At 47.7% G+C, this 21,344-nt stretch overlaps 9 protein-coding genes across 9 annotated transcripts; 4 read left to right on the forward strand and 5 right to left on the reverse strand.

Annotated features, from left to right (window-relative positions):
• Window positions 1-21: 21 nt before the first annotated feature.
• Window positions 22-406, forward strand: HD556DRAFT_1369628 (uncharacterized protein). Its single transcript, XM_041302896.1, has one exon. It carries the CDS (start codon window positions 191-193, stop codon window positions 368-370), a length of 180 nt encoding a protein of 59 aa, XP_041160518.1. The 5' UTR covers window positions 22-190; the 3' UTR covers window positions 371-406.
• A 348-nt stretch (window positions 407-754) lies between these two features.
• HD556DRAFT_1308068 (uncharacterized protein) lies at window positions 755-1,668 on the reverse strand (the record flags this gene model as incomplete). Its single annotated transcript, XM_041300085.1, has 7 exons — window positions 755-869; window positions 924-976; window positions 1,019-1,033; window positions 1,067-1,220; window positions 1,344-1,377; window positions 1,432-1,517; window positions 1,604-1,668. 7 exons carry the CDS (start codon window positions 1,666-1,668, stop codon window positions 755-757), a joined length of 522 nt encoding a protein of 173 aa, XP_041160519.1.
• Window positions 1,669-4,350: 2,682 nt separating this feature from the next.
• HD556DRAFT_1369634 (uncharacterized protein) lies at window positions 4,351-6,848 on the forward strand. Its single transcript, XM_041302897.1, has 8 exons — window positions 4,351-4,373; window positions 4,427-4,629; window positions 4,678-5,188; window positions 5,241-5,576; window positions 5,625-5,911; window positions 5,965-6,130; window positions 6,180-6,412; window positions 6,468-6,848. Exons 2-8 carry the CDS (start codon window positions 4,429-4,431, stop codon window positions 6,771-6,773), a joined length of 2,040 nt encoding a protein of 679 aa, XP_041160520.1. The 5' UTR covers window positions 4,351-4,373; window positions 4,427-4,428; the 3' UTR covers window positions 6,774-6,848.
• Window positions 6,669-8,232, forward strand: HD556DRAFT_426706 (uncharacterized protein). Its single transcript, XM_041310569.1, has 4 exons — window positions 6,669-7,730; window positions 7,801-7,995; window positions 8,050-8,103; window positions 8,159-8,232. The coding sequence occupies exons 1-3, from the start codon at window positions 7,114-7,116 to the stop codon at window positions 8,066-8,068; spliced, it is 831 nt and encodes a 276-aa protein (XP_041160521.1). The 5' UTR covers window positions 6,669-7,113; the 3' UTR covers window positions 8,069-8,103; window positions 8,159-8,232.
• On the reverse strand, window positions 8,000-9,763 carry HD556DRAFT_426777 (uncharacterized protein). The gene is made up of 2 exons (XM_041310570.1): window positions 9,619-9,763; window positions 8,000-9,556 (listed from the first exon to the last, which is right to left on the reverse strand). The coding sequence occupies exons 1-2, from the start codon at window positions 9,622-9,624 to the stop codon at window positions 8,342-8,344; spliced, it is 1,221 nt and encodes a 406-aa protein (XP_041160522.1). The 5' UTR covers window positions 9,625-9,763; the 3' UTR covers window positions 8,000-8,341.
• Window positions 9,764-14,283: 4,520 nt separating this feature from the next.
• On the reverse strand, window positions 14,284-15,971 carry HD556DRAFT_427055 (D-isomer specific 2-hydroxyacid dehydrogenase). Its single transcript, XM_041310571.1, has 6 exons — window positions 15,861-15,971; window positions 15,713-15,790; window positions 15,602-15,663; window positions 15,319-15,541; window positions 14,778-15,265; window positions 14,284-14,731 (listed from the first exon to the last, which is right to left on the reverse strand). Exons 2-6 carry the CDS (start codon window positions 15,735-15,737, stop codon window positions 14,501-14,503), a joined length of 1,029 nt encoding a protein of 342 aa, XP_041160523.1. The 5' UTR covers window positions 15,738-15,790; window positions 15,861-15,971; the 3' UTR covers window positions 14,284-14,500.
• Window positions 15,972-16,235: 264 nt separating this feature from the next.
• Window positions 16,236-17,434, reverse strand: HD556DRAFT_1236831 (glycosyltransferase family 49 protein; the record flags this gene model as incomplete). The annotated part of the gene is made up of 5 exons (XM_041297854.1): window positions 16,236-16,328; window positions 16,385-16,532; window positions 16,592-16,773; window positions 16,827-17,197; window positions 17,260-17,434. The coding sequence occupies 5 exons, from the start codon at window positions 17,432-17,434 to the stop codon at window positions 16,236-16,238; spliced, it is 969 nt and encodes a 322-aa protein (XP_041160524.1).
• Window positions 17,435-18,071: 637 nt separating this feature from the next.
• Window positions 18,072-18,380, reverse strand: HD556DRAFT_1308072 (uncharacterized protein; the record flags this gene model as incomplete). Its single annotated transcript, XM_041300086.1, has 1 exon — window positions 18,072-18,380. The coding sequence occupies one exon, from the start codon at window positions 18,378-18,380 to the stop codon at window positions 18,072-18,074; it is 309 nt and encodes a 102-aa protein (XP_041160525.1).
• Window positions 18,381-20,109: 1,729 nt separating this feature from the next.
• HD556DRAFT_1527116 (uncharacterized protein) lies at window positions 20,110-20,711 on the forward strand (the record flags this gene model as incomplete). Its single annotated transcript, XM_041309333.1, has 3 exons — window positions 20,110-20,191; window positions 20,253-20,330; window positions 20,383-20,711. The coding sequence occupies 3 exons, from the start codon at window positions 20,110-20,112 to the stop codon at window positions 20,709-20,711; spliced, it is 489 nt and encodes a 162-aa protein (XP_041160526.1).
• Between the last annotated feature and the right edge of the window lie 633 nt (window positions 20,712-21,344).

Below are 21,344 nucleotides of genomic sequence, written 5' to 3' on the forward strand. Positions count from 1 at the left end.
TGTCTAGCTACCCACACGGCTCTGGAAAGTCGGACACTCGCTGAACGATGAAGGACAGCGGGTCTTAAGATCCTGCATCGTATGAATCAGTCACTCGTCAGATGAAGCACTTGTGAACTTGTCTCCGCACCAAATCCCAATAATCGAAGACTCCGTAGAGCTCAAATTCACCTATCACAACTCCAAGAAAATGTGTCACATCACTCGAACGCAAGTGCCAGTTCCTCCAGGGTTCGTGATCACTGCACATAAGTCGCAAGGACAGACACTCGAGAAAATAATGATGGATCTTGGCTCCAAATGGTGTCGAGGCGCCGAAAAGCCATATGTAATGGTGTCTCGTAATCTGTACGATACTACGTGTCTATAACACCAATTGATTCACATTATGACTCGAAAAAGCGACTGTAGCGGGCTCTGCCGCGAGTGGCCTTTCGCATTATTGGAACTCGAGAGCCTTAATTATCCGAGGTCGTCTAATTTGCATTACTTTGATTCGCGTCACATATTACCCACTTCATTTAGTTAGTACGCTGAATTTGTTGCATGAGGTTGCCACCTGCGAGACTAAAAAAATTGTGGTCCATGTTTGATACGAAGAGTATTGTTAAGACGCTGATTGCTTTTCTGATTGCTACAATCCGTGATATAAATAAATTGGTGTCTCGTACATTCAGGCCAATATAGCAGATCTATGTGACTCCACTGAAGGCGGCGAGCCTGTTTCCAGCATTGTTCACGCCCTCGAAATTTCTCATTTGGCGGGAGAGGAAAATAACGAGTCATCCGACTCTCCTGTCCCGCAAAATATCTCGGCAGCGGACCTAAATATGAATTTGGCTACGCGGTGTTTTCCACGTTTCCCCTTTCTGCAAATAGCAGTACCTCGCTAAATTAAATTGTGAGCGTTTGAACTATGGTACCCGGGACCAGAGCAAAAGGTGAGACCGGTCTTGCACACGTCAAAGTTTTTGTGCTGTAGTCGTAGTAGTAAGTGCTTCACAAATTTCATACTCACCGGCACTATTTTTGACTTGTGGAAATAGGGACAGAGAATCAAACTCACCTCCTGGTCTGACGGATAATTTCCTAAGGTTATTGCTACCGCTAGATACTTGGACTGGTGAATAAGATTCTCGCTGACGCAACCTTCTCCGAGTCTCGAACTCGAGTCCTGTACGATGCACTTGAGAATGCCATCACGCAACACTAGCCCCCAACTACAATCCCAGGGTAATTTTTATACCAAGATGTGACACTGGTTTCAGCAAGGATTAAATCATTGAAGGCAAAGGAGAGATGTGATGACTGCTTACAGCCGTCAATGTGCTTTCGATCTCCACATTGCTTTTTCCTGCTTTGCATCTTTCCGCTTTACTGTATGAATGAGTTGTTTCAACAAATCACTTTGAAAGAGCTGCTCGCACACACGAATTAGAGCTTCCAAGCCAGTGGAAGCGAGGGTATCCGGCCCTTTCTCCTCATACGCTGAATACGGTATCCAAAGTGGACTGTGCCTTTGTAAAAAAGAATAAGAACCGACTGCATTAAGTAGAGTTGTGAGCGTTTTAATTATGCTTGAAAATTCCATTCCTCCGCTCACCAACTGTCGAGTGGATCCAAAGAGTTCGGTTCTTTCAGCTGGCGCGCATTCAGTGCTGGGGCCATTATGGTATGCTGTACGAGTGCAAGCGCATGAGATAGTACTGGTATCAGGCTAGTAGCCTGAGATGGATGGGACCGTTTCGTTATTCTTTTGTAGGGTTTTAGTTTCCACCTGCTTCAAGCATGTCCGACCTATTCCCATTTGACATAGCACCGCATTGCTTCTCTTTTCATATCTCCTACAGAAGTACACCGGGCTGATCAGTGACTTGCATTGAACTGAATTTCCTCCGAGTCAGGAAGGCCTCGGCGTTTAGCCGCTAGTATGTTGTGATCACCACTCCACACTGCAAGGATATATTCTTGGTCACTCCAGTGTCAGGTATTAAGCTCCTGCACCAATTTCAATGTTCGTACAACGTCCAAGCTCAAGGCTTGTAAAGGTGGAGGTGAATGAATGGATATTCTATTTACGTTCTGTAATGTCAAGTTCACGTGAGATAGAAGTTTCAATTGTAACGTGACTTGACCTGTTAAACACGCTTTTACTGCACCCCCTACCAGCTACGGATTGTGGGAGCCCGTAGCCTACAAATAGCTAATGATTGCTTTGGCCTTGGTGACTGTGTGAATTTTATCGCTGCTCGGACATGAAGAACAGGCTCAGGTGGAGGCTAGAGACCGCTCGTCTCGATTTGTGCAAGCGACGTACGTTACTTGAGCCACGGGTTGGCCAACATATACAGCATGCACCCGTTATCAATGTGGCAAGAGATAATACTGGCTGCCACGTAATGCATAATGTTTCCGAATTTATCCCAGATGATTTTTTTCGGGAGTGCTTCAAGTTCGTGTCTTTAATGCATTCAGGGCCACCAGCAACACGTTGACCGCTCGTGGTCGAGGCTAGGCTCGAGGCCAGCCTACGTATACTGCCACGATGCTCCATCTCATATTGAATAGTCAGACTCGTTACAAGTCTAGGTTGTGGCAGTTGCTGGCGACCAAATCTCTGTTCAAACTTTAGGTTTGGTTTCAAAATGCTGGCGTCGCGGTCTCTGAGGGAGGCAAATGACTCAAGGGGAGATCGCGATGCCAGAGTTCTGTTGTATATTGTCAGTTGGGTAAATTTGAGGAATCATGTACTAACTCGTGTATTACACGCGACTTGGGCATGCAGAACAGGCCATTATAATTTAATGCTGCACGGCCTGATACTCTGAGTCATACTGACCCAAGTTCAACGTTACTTCAGCTGCGGAATAGCGAAAGCTATGGAGCATACATCCGTTGTTAACGTATCAGGAGACTTCTTCTGTGATGTCGAAGAGCAGTGACTTGTTGGCTCTTGTTGGCCGCCTCCCCAGCGTTGCGTGTTGTTCAGTGCTCATGGATATCGTCTGCCTGCCAAACTTCTCTGCAGACTCCGAGGTATACATCCTTTTACCTGGCTGACATCGCGATCTCCAAAGAAGATGGGTGGAAGTGGGACAAGTCTTGATGTAATGGTGTGGAGTGAGTACTGACTTGGAGTCCGTAGTACACAGAGTTATCTTATCAGATCAAAATAATTGCTTGCAAACGTGGCATTTCCAGGTTCCGCTGGTGTCACATTATAGCTTGTAGCTCGAGTCGTTCAACCAATTGTCAATTACTAATACGGCTTTCAGGATTCCTATAAGCTACAGTCATTCATGAAGCCATGAGCGCTCGAAAAAATGCAAGTTCAAGGCGGGCAACGTGGTTAGCCTTTGGCTTGGTGGCGCTCGCTGCATTCTCTGCCTCAGCTCAGCCTCAAACCGTCAGTGTTATGATGGTTGCACGGTCATGAATACTAACGTGTTCTTTAGGATAATATAGAGAGCACCCAGTCGGAGCTGGAGTTCAGTGTGCAACAAAATGCCCAAGTCCCACATGACGTATGCAGGCAGATTCAAGATATCCCCGTGTTTGAACAGTGCTCATTCTTGTATAGGCTACCGTATATTCGGAACCAAATTTCGACCAGGATGCAGAGGGTGAGCAGGGTCTCCTTCAGCGCTTCAGGGATCTAACATATCACACAGCGACAAGAGCGTACAAGTCTGCTCTATTCACACTTTCTAACCTCACCGCGCATCCGCCATCTCATACCCACAACGTATTCTCCCAACCAACTACAACAACACCTTCTCTTCTATCTGCGCTCCTTCCCAATCCACAAGGCCAAGGCCCTCTAGGAAGTGCAATCCGTATAGCACTAAAGCTTCGTCAACAATTATCTCTTTTCCGTCTGTTCGGTGGACCCAGTGGAAGTGGTGCGAGGAGAAGGGATGAGGAGATGCGTGGAAAGGCAATAAAGGTGGTGGATCTGCTGCAACATTCTGCTGAACTAGGGAATCTGGATGCGCTTTTTACGCTTGGGTATATATCTCTGGTAGGCCTCCCTTCCACGTGTTCCAAAACTTAACATGCTAACTTATGTGACTAGTTCCCTCCGAGCTCCCATTTTCCGTCCGACCCTAAACTTGCGTATGATTCGCTCTTGCACCACGCTGCACTGACAGGCAACGCTTCATCGCAAGCTCTTCTCGCCTTCTTCCATGCAACAGGTTATGCAGATGTTGTTCCCATTGATCAAGCCCAAGCATTATTATATTATACATTTGCTGCTCAGGGCGGTCACAAAGGTGCACAAATGGCTCTGGGGTATCGATACTGGAGCGGCATCAGTACAGTTGAAGACTGCGGACGGGCAGTCGAATGGTATGAGGCTGCTGCAGATGAAGGTGAAAGAACCATAGTTTTTTTGAGTCTGCAAAGTTCTTACAAAGCATCCTAGCGATGTCAATGTTCCTGTCTGGTCCGCCTGGTGGCCAGACCCTTCCGCAGACTGCAACACGGTTGTCTGATTTAGATGGGGGTGTGTTCGGGCCGGGCGCCAGTGTTGCATCTACCGGCTTGAACGTTATTAGGCCTGCTGTCAAGGCTGGCCTAGCACAGACTGCTGGCGAGACGTGGGATGACGTTCTCGAGTACTACATCGTGCGCTTTTTCATTACTATGTCATTCTTTCAACTTATGTAAGTTTAGTTCAACGCTGACAGAGGAGAAACAGACTTTGCGTACAAGTTGGGGAAGATCTATTACCAGGGTAGCATCTACTCTTCTGCGGGTGGTATTGGTTCTGGCTCGGAAGGGGTTGGACGTGTCCCCCAGGACTTCCATCAAGCTCAGTTTTACTTCCTCCAGATCGCACGGCAGATTTGGCCTCGTGACCCTACGAACCCCTTACAGCATAGTGCACCTGGTTACAAGGTTGAAAACGTCAAGCATCCTGGATACGCACCAAAGAGCGCGGCATATCTCGGGCGGATGTATCTCCGGGGCGAGGGTGTGAAGCAGGACTACCTGATGGCCATGATGTGGTTTGAACGAGGGGCCGAGTTTGAGGACAGAGAATGCCATAATCTATTGGGTGTCATGTGGAGAGATGGTCTAGTGTCCGGACGCCAGGATATGAAGACAGCTCTTGTACACTTCACTAGGGCCGCAGGTCAGGAACTCGCAGAAGCTCATGTCAATCTTGGAAAGTACAACTATCGTGAGCCTATATTTCCCCAAACGAACGCTTGTATTTGCTCAACAACAAACAGATCGCGGCGAATTCAAGCTTGCTATCACGTACTTTGAAGCTGCAGTGCGCTTTGGCTCGACGTTTGAGGCCCACTTTTACCTTGCGAAGATTCACACCCTAAACATGCGTGTTGCAAATGAAGGTTTCGCAGCAGGCTTTTGCGCTTCTGCGGTTTCCTTCTTCAAACTTGTTGCTGAGCGGGGAGTTTGGGATGATGATCTCCTGACAGATGCCGAAGCTGCCTGGTATAGCGGCACCGAGCGTGGCAAGGAAATTGCGATCCTTAAATGGTGGGTTGCGGCAGAAAGAGGATCCGAAATGGCACAAAATAATCTCGCTTATGTTCTAGACCAAGGTAAGCTCAAATGAAGTTGAAGGCCCTCGCAACCTGATCTATTTACAGATCGGAGCATGCTTCGTCTCACGCGGTTCGCCCCTATTGAGGCATCCAATGATACCGCTCTCCTCGCCCTCACTCAGTGGACGCGTTCCGCTGCCCAACGAAATATTGATGCACTAGTCAAAGTCGGTGACTACTATTACCACGGTCTTGGTGTCCCCGATGAACCCGAGGCGCTTAGATGGGAAAAAGCGGCCAAATATTATCAGAGCGCTGCCGATACGCAGCTCAGTGCGCTGGCGATGTGGAATCTAGGCTGGATGTATGAGAATGGTGTTGGCGTACCCCAGGTGAGAATTTTGACCCTTGGATGTTACTCGTGGTTCATGAACATCCTTGACAGGATTTCCATCTTGCTAAGAGGCATTATGATATGGCGGTCGAGACGAATAGCGAGGCATACTTGCCTGTGCTACTCTCCCTCGTGAAGTTGTATGGTCGGAGTCTCTGGTACACTCTTCAGGGTGGCAAGGATGGTCTTAATTTGTGGAAATATGATGCAGACAAAAGTGCGGCGCATCTCACCATAGTCCACAATATTGGCTAATGTGCTTGCAGTGTCTGTAGCAGAAAGAGCTCGCTTGAAACAGGAAATAGATAGTGGTTCCCAAGACACTTCTCAACAAGATGGCGGTGCTCAACCTGCCCCTCACAAGGAGGAGAGGGCTGTCGAAGAGTCTGAGGATGATGGGAAGTGGTATATAGGCAAAGCCAGCGAAGATTTCCGCAGACGAAGGCAGGGCGAAGCTGCTCGTACGGCAGCTGCTGAGGAGGAGGATGATCTATACCAAGTGAGCATTTCCTCTATTATCATTTCGCCACGCGCTTTCTTATCCTCCAACACAGTGGGCACAAGAGAGAAGGAACGCGGAACACGAAAGGGACACTGATTTCGGTCCCGAGGACTATTTCGAAGCTGCTATTCGTGGTGGACACCAAAGGCAGGAAGAAGTAGACGAGTTTACGGAGACGTTGTTACTGGTGGCTCTCTGTGGTCTTGTTGCACTCCTTATCTACGTCCGCACGCGTATCGTGCGTAGAACTAGAGGGCAGGAACAAGAACCGCAGCAGGACCGTGAGGGTCAGAGAGATTTAGGGTTGTTCCCGCCACCAGGCGATCCAGCCCGGCAGGAATGGAACATCGCGCATTAGCGGATGATATCACACGTTCTGTATTATGGTTGCAAGTATATAGCCGTGACAGCACATCAAAACGTAAGTTTGGGTCATTAGATCCGATTTGAAACCAGTCTTGCTGCCACCTTATTTGTGGATATTTGGCTAGTCAGCCCCTTGTGCGAGCACCGCGGGTTGTTCAAGTGTCGAGATTCGAGATAAACGCCAGCCTGGGAATCACTGTAAAGTCGGGCATAACTCAAGCATACCTACAAGTTTACGCTTCTCGGTCTTGTGATTAGACCCTATTTCAAACCTCGAGCAGTGGTTCACCTTTACGACGCCTGAGCTGGCACCCAGCGGCACCATTGCCACTATGAGCTTCAACATAGAAGATCTCGAAGGCCCCATTACGCACATCCTCACTGCTCCAGGTGTTGATTTGAGCACCATCAGTGCGAAGGGAGTTCGGCAGAAGTTACTGGAGGACGCCGCGTTGGCTCTGACCGCTCGAGGACTGAAGGAACGAAGGACAGAGGTGGACGCTATGATTTCAAGTATCTATGAGGTCGTTAGTCGGCAAGCACAAACAGACGAATCGAAGAGGAAACGCGAGGAAGGGACAGATGAAGGCACGGAACAGGAAGAACAAGCAGAGGATACGGAGGACCAAGATGACGCTGTAGAGGAGCACGACGGAGAAGCATCGGAGGAGGAGGATGTCAAAGTGCCAACGAAGAAAAAGAAGGGTGCTGCGAAAAGTGTCGAGGAGGCTGATGCTGAGTTGGCCAGGAAACTTGCATCAGAACTCAACTCCCGGTCACGGCGTGGCGCATCAAACGGCGTATCTGCCACGCCCAAGAAACGTAAGACGAAGAAGAGTGCAGCTGTGGTTGATTCTGGTGCTGAGGACGATGGTGAAGATGAGGGGAAGCCGAAGAAGAAACGCAGTGGAGGTGCAAGAGGAGGTTTCGCGAAGGAATATATTCTCAGGTGCTTCAAATGCCCCTGTTCTATGCCTTTTATTACCGTGCGATATCCTCATCTTTTCTTCATTTTGCAGCGAATCTCTATCAGTGGTTGTTGGCGTGGACAAGCTTTCGCGCCCCCAAGTCGTGAAGAGACTATGGGAGTATATCCGTGGCCATGAACTTCAAAACCCCTCCAACAGACGTGAGATCATGTGCGACGACAACATGCGAGCTGTCTTTGGTACTGAAAAGGTCGATATGTTCCGGATGAACAAAGTTCTGGGACGGTATGTCCACTCCGACTGCTTCAAGATTCATGTTCTTAATGGCTCCGCATTTAGGCATTTACATGCCCAGTGACAACACTGGGGAGAGGTACACCAAGCCGACGTGTCGTTAGTTCTACAGTGGTTATCGGTATCTCTGGCACGCATAATTTATGGATTACAGTTAGCCTTGTGTGTTCACACAATTGGACCTACACAACGAATCCGGAACAACAGACTCAACACGTACAAAAAGAATGACAGTCTCGAAGCACTTAGGTCGTAAGTAAATATGGTATGACTTGCCAGTACATGAATGTTACCTTGAGTATCGTGAATGACTCGTGAATGACTCTAAAAACGCCAGCTAGTTCAAATTTTGCAGCTTCATCCACTCCTTGTCGTTTGCATTAAAATCCACACCCTTATTCTTCCACCACCTCCTTGCTTTGTCCCCACCGCCAATCGCATCCTCAAGCGCTTCTTCGATGTCGCACATACGATATTGAATCGGTAACCCACTCTGATCCCACCACTCCAGCACTTCGCTTCGGTTATGCCGTGTTGCACCGGTCAGCACATCCTGGTCAAAAATAAACTGTAGCCCGCTTCCGAGCCACCACTGCAGAACCTCCACCTTCCCCACGCAGCTGGCATGGTGCATGACATGACGGTCATACGTATACTCCAGCTGCGACGTCGCCCACCACTTAAGGGTATCCACATGCCCCGCTTGACTTGCTAACTCCATGACACGCCCGACCTTCAGGGGCAGATTATTGGCGAGATGCTGGTACTTCCACCACTCCAGGACATCAATGCGATTTTTTGCACTAGCGCCTTCAAGAGCAGCTTCTGTGTAGTCCAGCGGGAGCCCAGAAGTCACCCACCAGTCCAGAGACTCTACTTGGCCACTACGAGAGGCTCTGTCAATGGCACGAGCAATAGACCCAGGTTTGGGGGGATTCACTAAATCTGGATGTTGCTCGAAGCCATGTTTCCACCACGACAGCACGTCTATGCGACCGTGCTTTGATGCGTGAAAAGGGATCAAATCATCTTTGAAGATAGACAGGAATACGGGGCGATATTGTGTAACAAAAAATTCCAGCACATTGACGTAACCAAATCGCACGGACGCAATAGCGCCGTGGCTTGAAGGGGGATTAGCTGCAGGGTCTGCTGCACGGATCAGAGGAACGTAACCCGTGAGCATAGAGAGGTCGATGGGTGTAGGGTTGCTCCAATCGCTTGGAGGAGACAAGGACGTAGGAATGCCCAATGCCCGAGAGAGCTCCCAATCACCAAGATGATCAAAGATCTCAGCCAGAACTTCGACGGGTAGGTCTACAGGACGTTCTGTGGTCCTCGTATCTTTCCCTTTGTCCATAAGAGACATTGGGGCATCACTAGAGATCGTTGGAAAATGATAGGTGTGGAAATCGTGCTGGGCTAATCTGGATGCAAGTTCTATGTCCGCGCCCGATGTTGGCAGGTTGCGAACTTTGAGGAAAAGCACGAGCTCATCGTGTGGGAGCCGACAATAGGCATTGAAAACAGCTTTAAATGGATTGTCATGATTCTGCAGGGAGCTATCAGATCAGTACTAGTGCGGAACGAAAGAATGATGAGAAAGATATTCACCGCCATATGCAGACGCCCAGAAAGATGTGGCTTGGGAATGAGATGCACACGAGGCTGTGAGGAAACGGACCACGTGGCTATGCTGAGACACAATGAGCTCCACAGCTTCAACTTGAAGTTACTCTGTGTATATGTTCAAGTCTTCGAGCTCCGAGTCCTCTATTAAACCTTTCTCAACCTGTACTGGAACACATTTGCAGCCGCGAAAGGACCGTTGATTCAAATTCAAAGTCAGTCCAGAGTCCAGACGAGTCCAGGCAGGATTTGTTCGAGGCGTCTGAAGAATGTGCTGCCCTGTCTTCATGATGTGGTGCAAAACGGCATCGATGGTCGCCCTGGTCCTAGTTCGCCTCGACTTGGAAGATTTGTACTTGGCGACTCGGAGTTCCGGACCCGTCGAGTCACATGGATTTTGGAGAACAAGAGTTCCAGACTCTGCTCAACCACGCTTGGTCTTCTCGGAGGACTGTCAACCTTCCAGTTGTTCAGCCTCAGGGTCAACAAGTGGGAGTATCTATTTATTCACGCGGGCGCTATTAGACCATGATGATACGAGGCAGAGTACTTGTCATATCCTTGTTTGCCTGAGCTTATCTCTCTGACTTTGGTCAAATGAATTTAGGACCTGGTTTATCAAAGTAATAGACATTCTGTCTGTATCTGTGACATGTGAACAGCATGACCTATACAAAATAATCATTCTGCTGTACGTCCAGTGTCGCACTAGTAGCAGTGCCCAAGAACCCTACTCTTCATCCCTGCATATAACCAAGTACAGCAATCACACGTACATCCGGAACACCCGAACGAAAAGAGTCACGGAAAGCTGATAAGTAATAAACCTACCACATGCAGTATCGTAGGCGCTTAAGCTTCAGAGCAAGGAGCAGTCTTTCATCGTTCATTTACTAACTGCAGCTTTTTGTTCATTCCCGGGAGGGTAGACTACCTGACGCCTAACCTTCATCCTCGTGCGGCATAGTCCACGGGCGATACAGGAAGAGTACGTTGTTCAGTTTCTGGAACACAATAGAAAGCAGTGACGCAGCCTGTACTTTGCAGATACTTCTACATAGGTCCTGTGGCTGATGCAGTTCGTCGCACAGCAAAATCAACATCCGACTGAGTTTAACGTCGTTCTAGACTATACGTATACGTCACGGAAGATGTTCTTTAAGCGCGTCCTCTACGTTCATGGACGTATTTTCTCTAGAGGCCGTCGAACGATTCGCCCGAGGGACCTCGGAACACAGGAGGCAATTGCAAGTCGTCGTCGTTCCGCCACTCTCATAAGGTTATTCACACCCAACACTGAATAGGCCAGATCAAAGGTCAGTCGTGATTGATTGCGTTCTTATCATGCTCGTTGTTCATCATATACAGCGGCTATTGCTAAATCTGTAACACCGAGATATTGAAGCAGAAGTCACAGCAATAGGTGATCAATCAGCACTCACAGCCAACTATATAGATCCGGACTTCCTCTGAAAATCGTTTTGGAGAATGATACTTTGGTCGTACCTGCGATGTGTTTTTGGCTGTGCTGAATGACGTTAGCACAAGGTTCTATCTTTGATCGCACGATCGCATGTCACGGTCCAGGGCGATCATGTCGTCATGGCCGTGATCAACTGACCCTCATCAATCATTTCTGTAGCGCTCAAGTAAGCGTCTTCCTTGTGAACGGGGGATGGAACTACTCGTTCAAGGTATAATTACGGCTTTGATTCTATGTCGACAGGTACTGCATTCACTGGTCAATATGGACAGTCATCGCTTTCTGCCGTAAATCCAGTGATGCTCCTGTGCTGGTGACAGGTAGGATCACAAACTTGAAAGACTTCAAATGGTAGTGTGAGATACCGGGCGTCTATTTCGCATATATATGCTCAGCCCTAGCCGCCTTACTGATCCCCCAACTTCGATATGCTCAGAGCGCTTGCCAGTCTCTTATGTGGAGGACGGTATGCCATCTTAATGGCTGCACTATCAAAATTTCATTGATGTTCGATATCAGCGACCAAGGCCAAACCCGGGGACCGCCAAAAAAGTTATATGCTACTGCCCCGCCGAAAGGAGATAAAGAGTATGAGTTACATCCACATCAACTGTTGCGACGAACTGACTTCAATTGCAGTAGCAAGCCACCAACCAATATCCGGAAGCCGTACGTATTAGCATGTTGCTGATGATTGCTTGGCGTAGTTGACAAGGCTTCCAGTACTGTTAATCCATCTCGGCCGCCTCCAGACCCCAAAAGATATCCAAATCAGCCGAATCTGGTAGCTCCAAGGACGTAGACCGTTTAACGTCTCCACCGTGTCTCATAGTACCAGAGTGTAGTGACTGTTGTCTCGGCGCGTACGTTCTACATCCTCAATTTCAATGCTCATCTTGTTTACGCTCATGAACACTAGATTGCTATCCAATAGAAAACTTATATAGTATCTTTTCTTTCTTTAGTTCTTTGGTAAAAGAATTTCGACTGGGGTTATTTTCTATGCTTTTCCAAAACCCTCTTTCAAATAATCGAGTTTCGTCGGACAATGCTTATAGTTCATTAAATGTTAGACTTCATTTCACCGAATACATACTTATAGTGACGCCTCGTGCGGGAGCGTGTGGGATGGTACAGCATACAATGAGATAGCAGCGCGTGGAAATGATGGACCAGTGCGAAATACGTTATAACCAAGCGCGCGGGTCCATTCAGATATATGCTGTATAGGATGCATTTCCAAAGTCCGCTGTAAGCAGGCTTCTACATCGCTCCCTGCTTGATGCTGTAAAAGAGTGCGACGTCCTCTGTGTTCATGAATGCATTTTCTCTAGAGGCGGTCGAACGATTCGCTCGAACTATACAGGAGGTAAGTTATAGCCGGATCAAGGGTCAGTCGTAATCGATTGCATTCTTATCGTCCTCGTCATCATCTACAGCGAACACCCTAGCGGCTGTTGCTAGATCTGTAACATCGAAGTGTTGAAGCAGAAGTCACAGCAATAGATCAATCAGCGCTTTAGCGCTCACAGTCAACTATGTACATAGATCCAGACTTCTGATATCTTATGAAAATTGTTTTGGATATGGTGTGTCGCGTACCTGCGATGTCTTTTCGGGCTGTGCCGAATCATGACGCGTCGACGCGTGACGTCTCAGATCAAATTCATGCTTTGATTTTGTTCTCTATCTTTGATATGTGCAGAGACCAAGGGCGATCATGTCACAGTGACCCTGAATTCCGGGTAGTAATTAGTCAGCGGTCTATTCCGGATACGTGGTGTAATAATAGAACACTTATCCATTGTACACAGGGACTTGAATACTTACAGCTTTGATTCCATGTGGACAGGTACTGCATTCAATGGAAAAGATGGACAGCTATCATTTTCTGCTGTGAATCCAGTGATGCTCCTGTGGCGGTGGCAGATAGGAACCGAATGACGGTAGTGTGAGACTGGGCGTTTATTTCACATTTCGCATATATATACTCCGATTCCTAGACGCCTTACTGACCACCTAGCCTCAGACATGCTCAGAAAACTTGCCAGTCTCTTATGCGGAGGACGGTATGCCATCTCAATGGTTGCACTAAATTTCATTGATGTTCGATATCAGCGACCAAGGTCAAACCAGGGGACCACAAACTAACCTATACGGTACTAACTCGAAGAAAAATGATAAAGAGTGCGAGATATATCCCTGCCAACTGTTGCGACAAACTGACTTCAATTGAAGTAATACGGTACCAAGCAATGTCCGGAGGCCGTACGTATTGGCATGTTGCTGATGATTGCTTGGTGTCGTTGACAAGGCTTCCAGTGCTGGTAATACCAATCCGACTCGGCCGCCTCCAGACCCCAGTAAATATCAAAATACGTCGAATGGTCAAGTAGCCCCCAGGAGGTAGTTCGTTTAACCTCTCCACTCTGTCTCGTACCAGAGTGTTAGTGACTATTGGCTCAGCGGGTACGTTACTCCTTGATCTTCGATGATCATCTTGTTTACGCTGATGAACACTTCAATAGAAAGCCACTACAGTTATTTCTTCTTTCTTTGATCGATGATCCTTTGTGTAGAACATTTTCAAGTACTTCAGATGTATATATTTTCCAAAATCCTCCTGTAAATAATTGAGTTTCGGCGAACGACACTTGCAGTTCATTGAATGTTATATTTCATTTTACCGAGCACCGATCATCATGGAGCCTCGTGCAGGATGGTGCAGCATACGATGAAACAACAGCAACGTGTGGAAATGATAGATCGATGCGAAATACGTCATAACTAAGCGGTGTCCATTCAGGCATATGCTGTATAGGTTGCATTTCGAAAGTCCGCCTGTAAGCCTCGCTCCCTGGTTGAACGTTAACGTTGAACGCCGAGGAAAAAGTGTGTTGGCTTCAGTGCTGGAGGCATTGCTGTAGTGGCGGGCCGACATATAGTCCATATTACTCTGCTCTCACTGTACACATGCGGAACGACATGGTGCGGTAACGTTAAAAGTCGCTTTTGTCACACCGATAGCTTGTCTGCGGTGCGAAGATGGCTTTGTACTGTCGACGTGCATCGGCAGCTTTTCCCTCGATAAAGTCGAATTTTCGTGTGCCTCAGCCCTGATCGAGGGAGAATATGGTTGGAGAGTGGCCATGTGATCAGGGTCCAGTGATACATGCGATAAAGATGAGTTGTAATGGGGCCTGGGAAGTACGGTGATCGCTGTCGAACCAGGTTGTAATGCATTATTCTGTGACAGCACTGACTGAATGGTGTGGCTTGTAGTGATCGATCTTCTTCTCCATTATACGAGCCGCATTCTATCATTAGAGGAGGGAAGGCAGTTGTTCCTTCTATGCTATGCCTTGTCCAACCTGCTGCTAGAGATTACAAGATAGCCGAGTTGCCGATTCCCGTCTTCAGCTCAGGGACAATATCTTCCCCGATGCCACCCAGTACAAAAGCTTTCAAGTTTCCCAATGCTTGCAGTTCTCTTGTCCTCCATGACTCTGCTGATTCTCCCCCAATATGAGGCAGAAGCGTACATTGCGGGAAGGTCAACAAACGCGGATCTACGCGCGGTTCGTCGGGGTATACATCCAGGCCGACTGATGAAAGCTGAAAGTTGTGAGCAAAGACGACAAGACGATAGAAGAAGTGTTACATGACCGTCCTCCAGTGCTCGTATCATCGCCTCTTGGTCCACTATTCGTCCTCGTGACGTATTGAGAAGCACGCTTCCCCGTCGCAGTGTCCTGATCTCCTTCTCTCCAATCATACCAGCTGTGGATTGGTTGAGAGGGACATGTAGGCTGAGTACGTCAGCCTGCTTGCAGAGCTCCTCCACGCTTGAGACGTATTCGCACCAGTCTGGTACGGATTCTGCCTTCCTTCGTGAGAAGTATACGATGCGCATCGGAAAGGCGTGCGCAAGGTGAGCGAATCTCAGACCGATGCCACCCAAGCCCAAGATACCAAGCGTGCGCCCAGTAACGTCGTGAGTTTGCGCTGCATCACAGGGCGTCTTCCATGTACCAGAGCGAAGGGAACGTTCTGCCATCGAGAAGTGCCGCAGGCACGATATCATAAGGTATAAAGTGGTAGTAGCAGTAGCATCCTCGTTCGCTCTCGGAGTATTCGACACCAATATTCCTGGGGCAAATGCACATTAGCGATAGATGATTCTGACTGAGCGTAGACATTACCTCGTTCTTTGCAGGCTTGCACGTCGATTTCATCGTAACCACTGCCATTCTGAGCGATCCAGCGGACCTTGCTCGTATCGGCTAGAGCGTGGATTAATGGTGCGTCAAATTTCCCTATGACTTTAGAAGATGTGTTGCGTCTGTACAAGGCGACAGTCCCTTCATACGGCCCATCGGGCTCGAATGAGGAGAGGAAATGAGAACGAGATTCTGAAACCAGATGCTAAAAAGGAACAGGGATGATGACGTATAAAGCTAGAGGTGCATTGAAGGGGAAGCTTACTACAACTTCGGCGATGCCATGAAACATCTCCTTGAACTCGTCTTGGACATACTCAATCTCACCTGAAACACATTAAGGTCCAGATGATCATCGGATAAACCAGAAACTGACCACACAATAACACGCAGGGGAGCATTTCAGGTTATGCTGCTTATCGCAAGCCCTGTGGCGGGGACAAGACTCAGAAAGCTGTTATCTTTCGTTAATCTAACACGTGCTGAGGACTCGGACATGAGACTAAAATAACTAATCGACATACCATGAGATCGCTCACATTCCACTCAAGCTTGAAGGCAAATAAATTTGGGTACAATCATCATAGGCATATCAGACTATCATTTTTAACGTCATTTCTGTCAGTAACGTTTCAACCTCGCTTGGTGCAAGCAGAAGACCGCCCGTTACTGACACGCCCACTAAAATCTACCCTCTACCATCTGTTGAACCAACGTCAGACATATGCATCAAAGGTATGCAAACACCAGCATGAAACTCGCCATAGCAGCAATTTTTGATACGCCTCTGATTTTCTTGCATTCCTCTTGAACATTGTATCCGTGGCTGGTGTTAAGCGTTCCAGAATCGTAGTGGCGCTTCAAGTACCTAAGAAAAAAGATGATGTGATGCTCAGATATCATCGTCCGTGAGCGGTGGAGATGAGCCTAAGAACAAACCGGAGGCAGACTTCCTCCTTGAAATCCTGGTATATCTTACGGTTACTCTTGCGCTGATACAAGTCCTAATATCAAGTTTTGTTGGCTGCGAGAGAAGAAGAATAGATACCTCAAGTTTTCGCGCTTCCTCCTCGTATGGGTGACTCTGGTGCACGAGGAAGTGATCCGCAAGGACATAAAACGACATGCCGGAGAGGTACATCTCGTAGAGACAAGCGGCCTTGTTCCCTCCATATCCAATAAAGCGTTCATCGCACCTGGAAAAGATTTTATTAGACAGAGCAAGATAGATTTTTGACTCGAATTTGGTTGGCACCATGGTGGCCCTTCCTTTCTGAAGATCACGTAAGGCTCGTATGCGGTGTGGTACTGCGTGACCTTGTAAACTTCACCAGGGGCGGCGGAATAGAATCGCGGATAATCGGTGCTGTTATGGCCAGGAACCCAGGTGCGATGGAACATATCGATCTTCTTCGCCTTGACCAGCGAGAGTAATGTCTAAAACGGTATCATTCAGTAACTTTCTAGAATATGTCGCTCGTTATCTAGACCTGTTTATCGCGAGGGAAATATTTCTGGTCCAAACCATCTTGCTGTTTGACATATTCGAACGCAGGTACCACAAGAGCAGCATGTCCCTCCTTGAGAATTTGTCCAATCTTAACACCTAAACTAGCCCTGATGGCAGAACGGAAGTCGGTGCAAATGGCAAAGTCCACGTCAAGCATCATGACGAATTCGGTACGAGCAAAGAGACGTGCAGCATTTCGCCAAGTATTCAATTGACGGTCGAAGGGCGTGAGAACGAGGTGTATGTCGACGTAGGTTGACATCGCGGGCGTTGACGCATACAGGTCATGCAAAGCATCCAGAAGGGCGTGTGTTGCACTAGGTTTGACGTGGACGGTTGCAGAAATCGGACCTTGAGCCAAAAAAAATTGAGGAGAGACTGAACCCACAAACGATTTTAAGACAGGGGCAGACCTTGGTAGTATGTCACAAGCTCGGAAAAGACCTTGAATCGATTGAGTGTGACGAGGGTGGTAATGGTAATATCGTTCTGTTCGAAGGCCCCTGAAGCCCTGTAATAGTAAGGGACCACTTTGAGAGGGTGCATAGACTGCGAGAACGCCTTGTACAGGAAAAGATCTTCGCTCATTGGAATCCCGTCTGTTGCCCTAGCCGCAGTTGTATGTTCGAACAATAACGAGGATGCAGGCCAAAGTAACATTTCCTGAGACGTTATGCCAGCGACCTCAGTATCTTGATGAACTTGGACAGCGGCTATATCGTAGGAGGCCATGTACAACCTCGTAAATGTTCGTAGTGGAGACAGAATATGATTTGTTGTATAGAGGACCGCGATCACAACATACAAAGAAGCTGCAAGACGGATGAATCTGACGCCGCGACTGATATCTGACATGTGCCCAGCAGTGGAATATAAGTGTTGCTAGTCTCCGAATCCCTTGCGTCCAGATTGCACGATAAATATTGCAACTCGGAGAGTCGATGTCGATGGCGAATCTGGTCACAGTGACCGCCTACTACTACTTAAGTAGTAGGTTACGGTTCGAATTGCCGATTTGCCGCCACTTATTTAGAAGTCCGATCGATGTTTGTTCTCGTGGTGCGACTATTTTTTTTATGTACCGCATGGAGGCTCGTGCTCGTTGCGGACGATGGCGAGTTCAAATATTTGATCAAAAGCCATGTTTTTTTTTTTGCATAAGCAACGATCTTCTCATTCAATTTCATCAAGGCAACTCTGGCATCGAGATTATGAATATTTTTCTTTAGCTTCGAGTGCGAGACACGAAAATTACTGAATCAGCAACGACGCCAGGCCCGCGCTCCTGGAACTCAAACGGACAAGGTGCACACTGCAGACTCTTCGCGGCTCCCTCTGCAAATGCGACTTCCAATGCATTATTCAGCGCTGCTTCTGTACTACCGTACAGCTCGACCTTCTTTGAACTCTGTGCGAAGCTCCCAAAGTGATTCTTCGAGTTTCCCGGAAGGATGCTGTCTGGGATGTTAGCGTGCACAGTTTGCAGGTGCTTAATCCGTGGATCATCATGGACAACTGCTCTGAAGAAACCCATGGGTGGTTCAAGTTCAGTATAGATGGTAGTGTGTTTGTGTTCAATGGGGGCCAAGGGGGCTTAAATTATTCTGCCTTTTAGATTTTTCAGGATTTTCGGCAGTCGAATGGCTCTGGGACCGGTAGTAAGTTTCTATGTTATTGTTATTTTCATATCTCCGCTAATCCATCCTTTCTCGAGCAACATTTATTTTGAGAATCAACATAGCCCACTCCAACATGCTGGCAGTCAGTTACTCAGTGCTAGCGAGAGCGTTTTTGGTATGCGATGCTAAGAGTGGAATAGTCGTCGGCGACTCGTCGCAAGTCCTTCAGTTCGTCTCACACCGACATTGTGGATGAATTGGATGATTCCGCTGACGGCGACATCCGAGTCCTAGGCAGTGGGTCATGGAACCGTACAATCATATTATGGGACACTAGCACCAGAGGAAAGGCGATCATCTCTCGTGTGCGGCTCAAATCCATTGCGTCCGAATTTCTCCAACTGGTCAACTCGGGGTCAATGCTACTGATAAATATATCCAAATATGGGACCAAACGGTCCCCAAGTGCCTTGCCCGTTTAAATGGCCAGTGGCCACGCCGATTTTCAGCTTGATTGGATAAGAGCCAAGAAGGAACGGCTACCTTCTATATGGTCTGATTAGGGGAGACTATAGTTGAATGGAACTCATCGCTCGTATCATGATGGACCCCCGAATCGACAATGCCTATCTCTGCCCACTCCTCGGCAGGTATCAGCACGTCTTCTGCTCTTGGGATATCTCCACTTAGAAACAGGCTGACGATGTCTAGACCGATATCACGAATTTATATTGAACCCAGTTTGCACCCTGCTAGCATTGGTATCTAGGGACCACACTGTTTGTGTGGAAGGCACAAAAGCTGCTCGATATTAGCCATTCGATGTGGTGGCATTCTCGCGCGACGGACGTTCTACAATGCAATTATTCTATCAGGACCGTCGCAGAGATAATCTCGCATTGGGTGATACAAGAGCAGATTCTCAGGCAGAGATGAAAGGCTGATTCTTTATGAGGCAAACCTAAACTGCGTTTTTAATTTTCATATCATGTGGATTCTAACATCAAGAACTCACTAGGTGAATTGATGCACGTGATTTCTTATATTACTGTTAATCGGATATTCCTGCTCAGCTCCGCGATAAGTCAGTGAACTACGAGCAGATCGACAGATCCCGCCTCCAGGCCGCTCGCTTTAAACTGTCGCGCTCTGGTACAGAAAGCACTTCACAATTTCGCTTACTTAACGTCAGGGAACTTTTTCAATAACATTCAATCGTCATTCGAAAATAAGGGCAAAGGAAGGGACGGCCTTAATGTTAGTCATATTTGAATTTAATTCATGCGTAATTAACGTGGAAGATCCTAGCACGCCATCAAACGCTGGCCAACTATGAATGTACCGTAAATCATGACGATGGAGCTTTTGTATAGGACTCACTCGTATCAGTCGTTGAGCAGTTACCATGCATTTTGTCACAGCTGATTTATCGAACTCTTTATTTGTCGCTAGGTCTTAGTTCCATACCAGATATTGCACGCTGTATCGTGGCGTACCGTATCTTGAAGATATCAAAAACCCGACCTGAGAAGGTGACAATTGTTCAGGGAAGAGGCCGAGTGGACCTGCTAAACTGTATAAAAGCCCTCTTGGTTTTTCAGTGGTGCATCGACGAAATAGTCACTTCTCTTACTATCCCTGAACATGCAACTCTCTGCACGCTTTATTGCGCTTATACCTCTCGCCATCCTTGCTGTGGCGTCACCCACGCCAGCGAGACTTTATTGTGAGTATTCATGATCATCAGAATTATCATATCCACTCAGATGCTACAATGTATCACTCAGCCAAGCGAGGGACCCTCGAGACCAATCTCGTTGGATATGTTGACTACACCGGAGACGTTCCAGGTAGCGGTCCTGAAGGTGGGACACACTCATCTGCCATCTATTCGTTTATAGATTAACCCTTTTGCAGCAAAGAAGCGCGAGGAGCTTGAGACCAACCTCGTGGGATATGTTGACTACGGAGGCAGCGGTATCGGGAAGCGCGAGGAGCTTGAGACCAACCTCGTGGGATATGTTGACTACGGAGGCAGCGGTATCGGGAAGCGCGATGAGCTTGAGACTAACCTCGTGGGATATGTTGACTACGGAGGCAGTGGTATCGAGAAGCGCGAGGAGCTTGAGACTAACCTCGTGGGATATGTTGACTACGGAGGCAGCGGAATCGAGAAGCGCGAGCCCGAGTCAGAATACGCCAAGAGGGGGGAGGGGGACGACGGTGATTACGCAGTTGCTGCCTAGATGTGACGGCTGGCATGACCGTCTTGTAAGTTTCAGTGTTTTCCGTTGAAATTATCACAGGCACTCTACTCAGTATTTAAATATTTAATGCTTACTCATTGTAAAGTCTCCTTAGAATTTTCCCAAATCTACCTACTGAGCTGGTATTTGGCTACTTGCGCGAGGTACACTACTTTGTGCTGCTATCTTAAGTCCACTAGACCTCAACCTGCCGTCACCTCTTCCCTTTGCACAGCCTTTCCTTCTCTTTTAAATGTCCTCTTTGTCACCTTGTCAACTAGTCAGCCTACCATGTTACTCGACAGTGATACACCTAAACCCCATGATGACCAACCCCTCATTACAACTTGTGTTCGCGCGTGAAAATCACTGCAAAAAGTCACCACTTCATATGAGCACTGAGAACCTGCTAGAAATCAAAGCCTTTCTCATTTCTAATTGAGGTGAGACAAGCAGGCGATTTCTTAGTGAAGGAGTGGCTGTCTCTAGGTCTTGAGGATAGAGTCGGTACTGATGCTATGTTTCCCTCCTTGGTGGAGAGCCACAACAAGAATAATCTACAACTGCAGGAACGACTTAATTTGAACAAGGCTGGTGACCCACATGAGAACTTGACATAGCTCGATGAAGAAC

Source organism: Suillus plorans (assembly GCF_016647745.1).
Source record: "Suillus plorans strain S12 chromosome Unknown HD556scaffold_26, whole genome shotgun sequence".
NCBI lineage: Eukaryota > Fungi > Basidiomycota > Agaricomycetes > Boletales > Suillaceae > Suillus > Suillus plorans.

Excerpts from the sequence above, each read along its gene's own strand:
- HD556DRAFT_1369628 (XM_041302896.1), top strand. The coding sequence starts at position 191 with ATGTGTCACATCACTCGAACGCAAGTGCCAGTTCCTCCAGGGTTCGTG.
- HD556DRAFT_1369634 (XM_041302897.1), top strand. The coding sequence starts at position 4,429 with ATGTCAATGTTCCTGTCTGGTCCGCCTGGTGGCCAGACCCTTCCGCAG. Across the intron at positions 4,630-4,677 it reads ACGTTCTCGAGTACTACATC|TTCAACGCTGACAGAGGAGA; the intron begins GTGCGCTTTTTC and ends ATGTAAGTTTAG. Across the intron at positions 6,131-6,179 it reads GAAATATGATGCAGACAAAA|TGTCTGTAGCAGAAAGAGCT; the intron begins GTGCGGCGCATC and ends ATGTGCTTGCAG.
- HD556DRAFT_426706 (XM_041310569.1), top strand. The coding sequence starts at position 7,114 with ATGAGCTTCAACATAGAAGATCTCGAAGGCCCCATTACGCACATCCTC. Across the intron at positions 7,731-7,800 it reads GCGAAGGAATATATTCTCAG|CGAATCTCTATCAGTGGTTG; the intron begins GTGCTTCAAATG and ends TTCATTTTGCAG.
- HD556DRAFT_427055 (XM_041310571.1), bottom strand. The coding sequence starts at position 15,737 with ATGCTCCCCTGCGTGTTATTGTGTG. Across the intron at positions 15,542-15,601 it reads ATGGCATCGCCGAAGTTGTA|CATCTGGTTTCAGAATCTCG; the intron begins GTAAGCTTCCCC and ends GTTCCTTTTTAG. Across the intron at positions 15,266-15,318 it reads GCAAGCCTGCAAAGAACGAG|GAATATTGGTGTCGAATACT; the intron begins GTAATGTCTACG and ends CATTTGCCCCAG.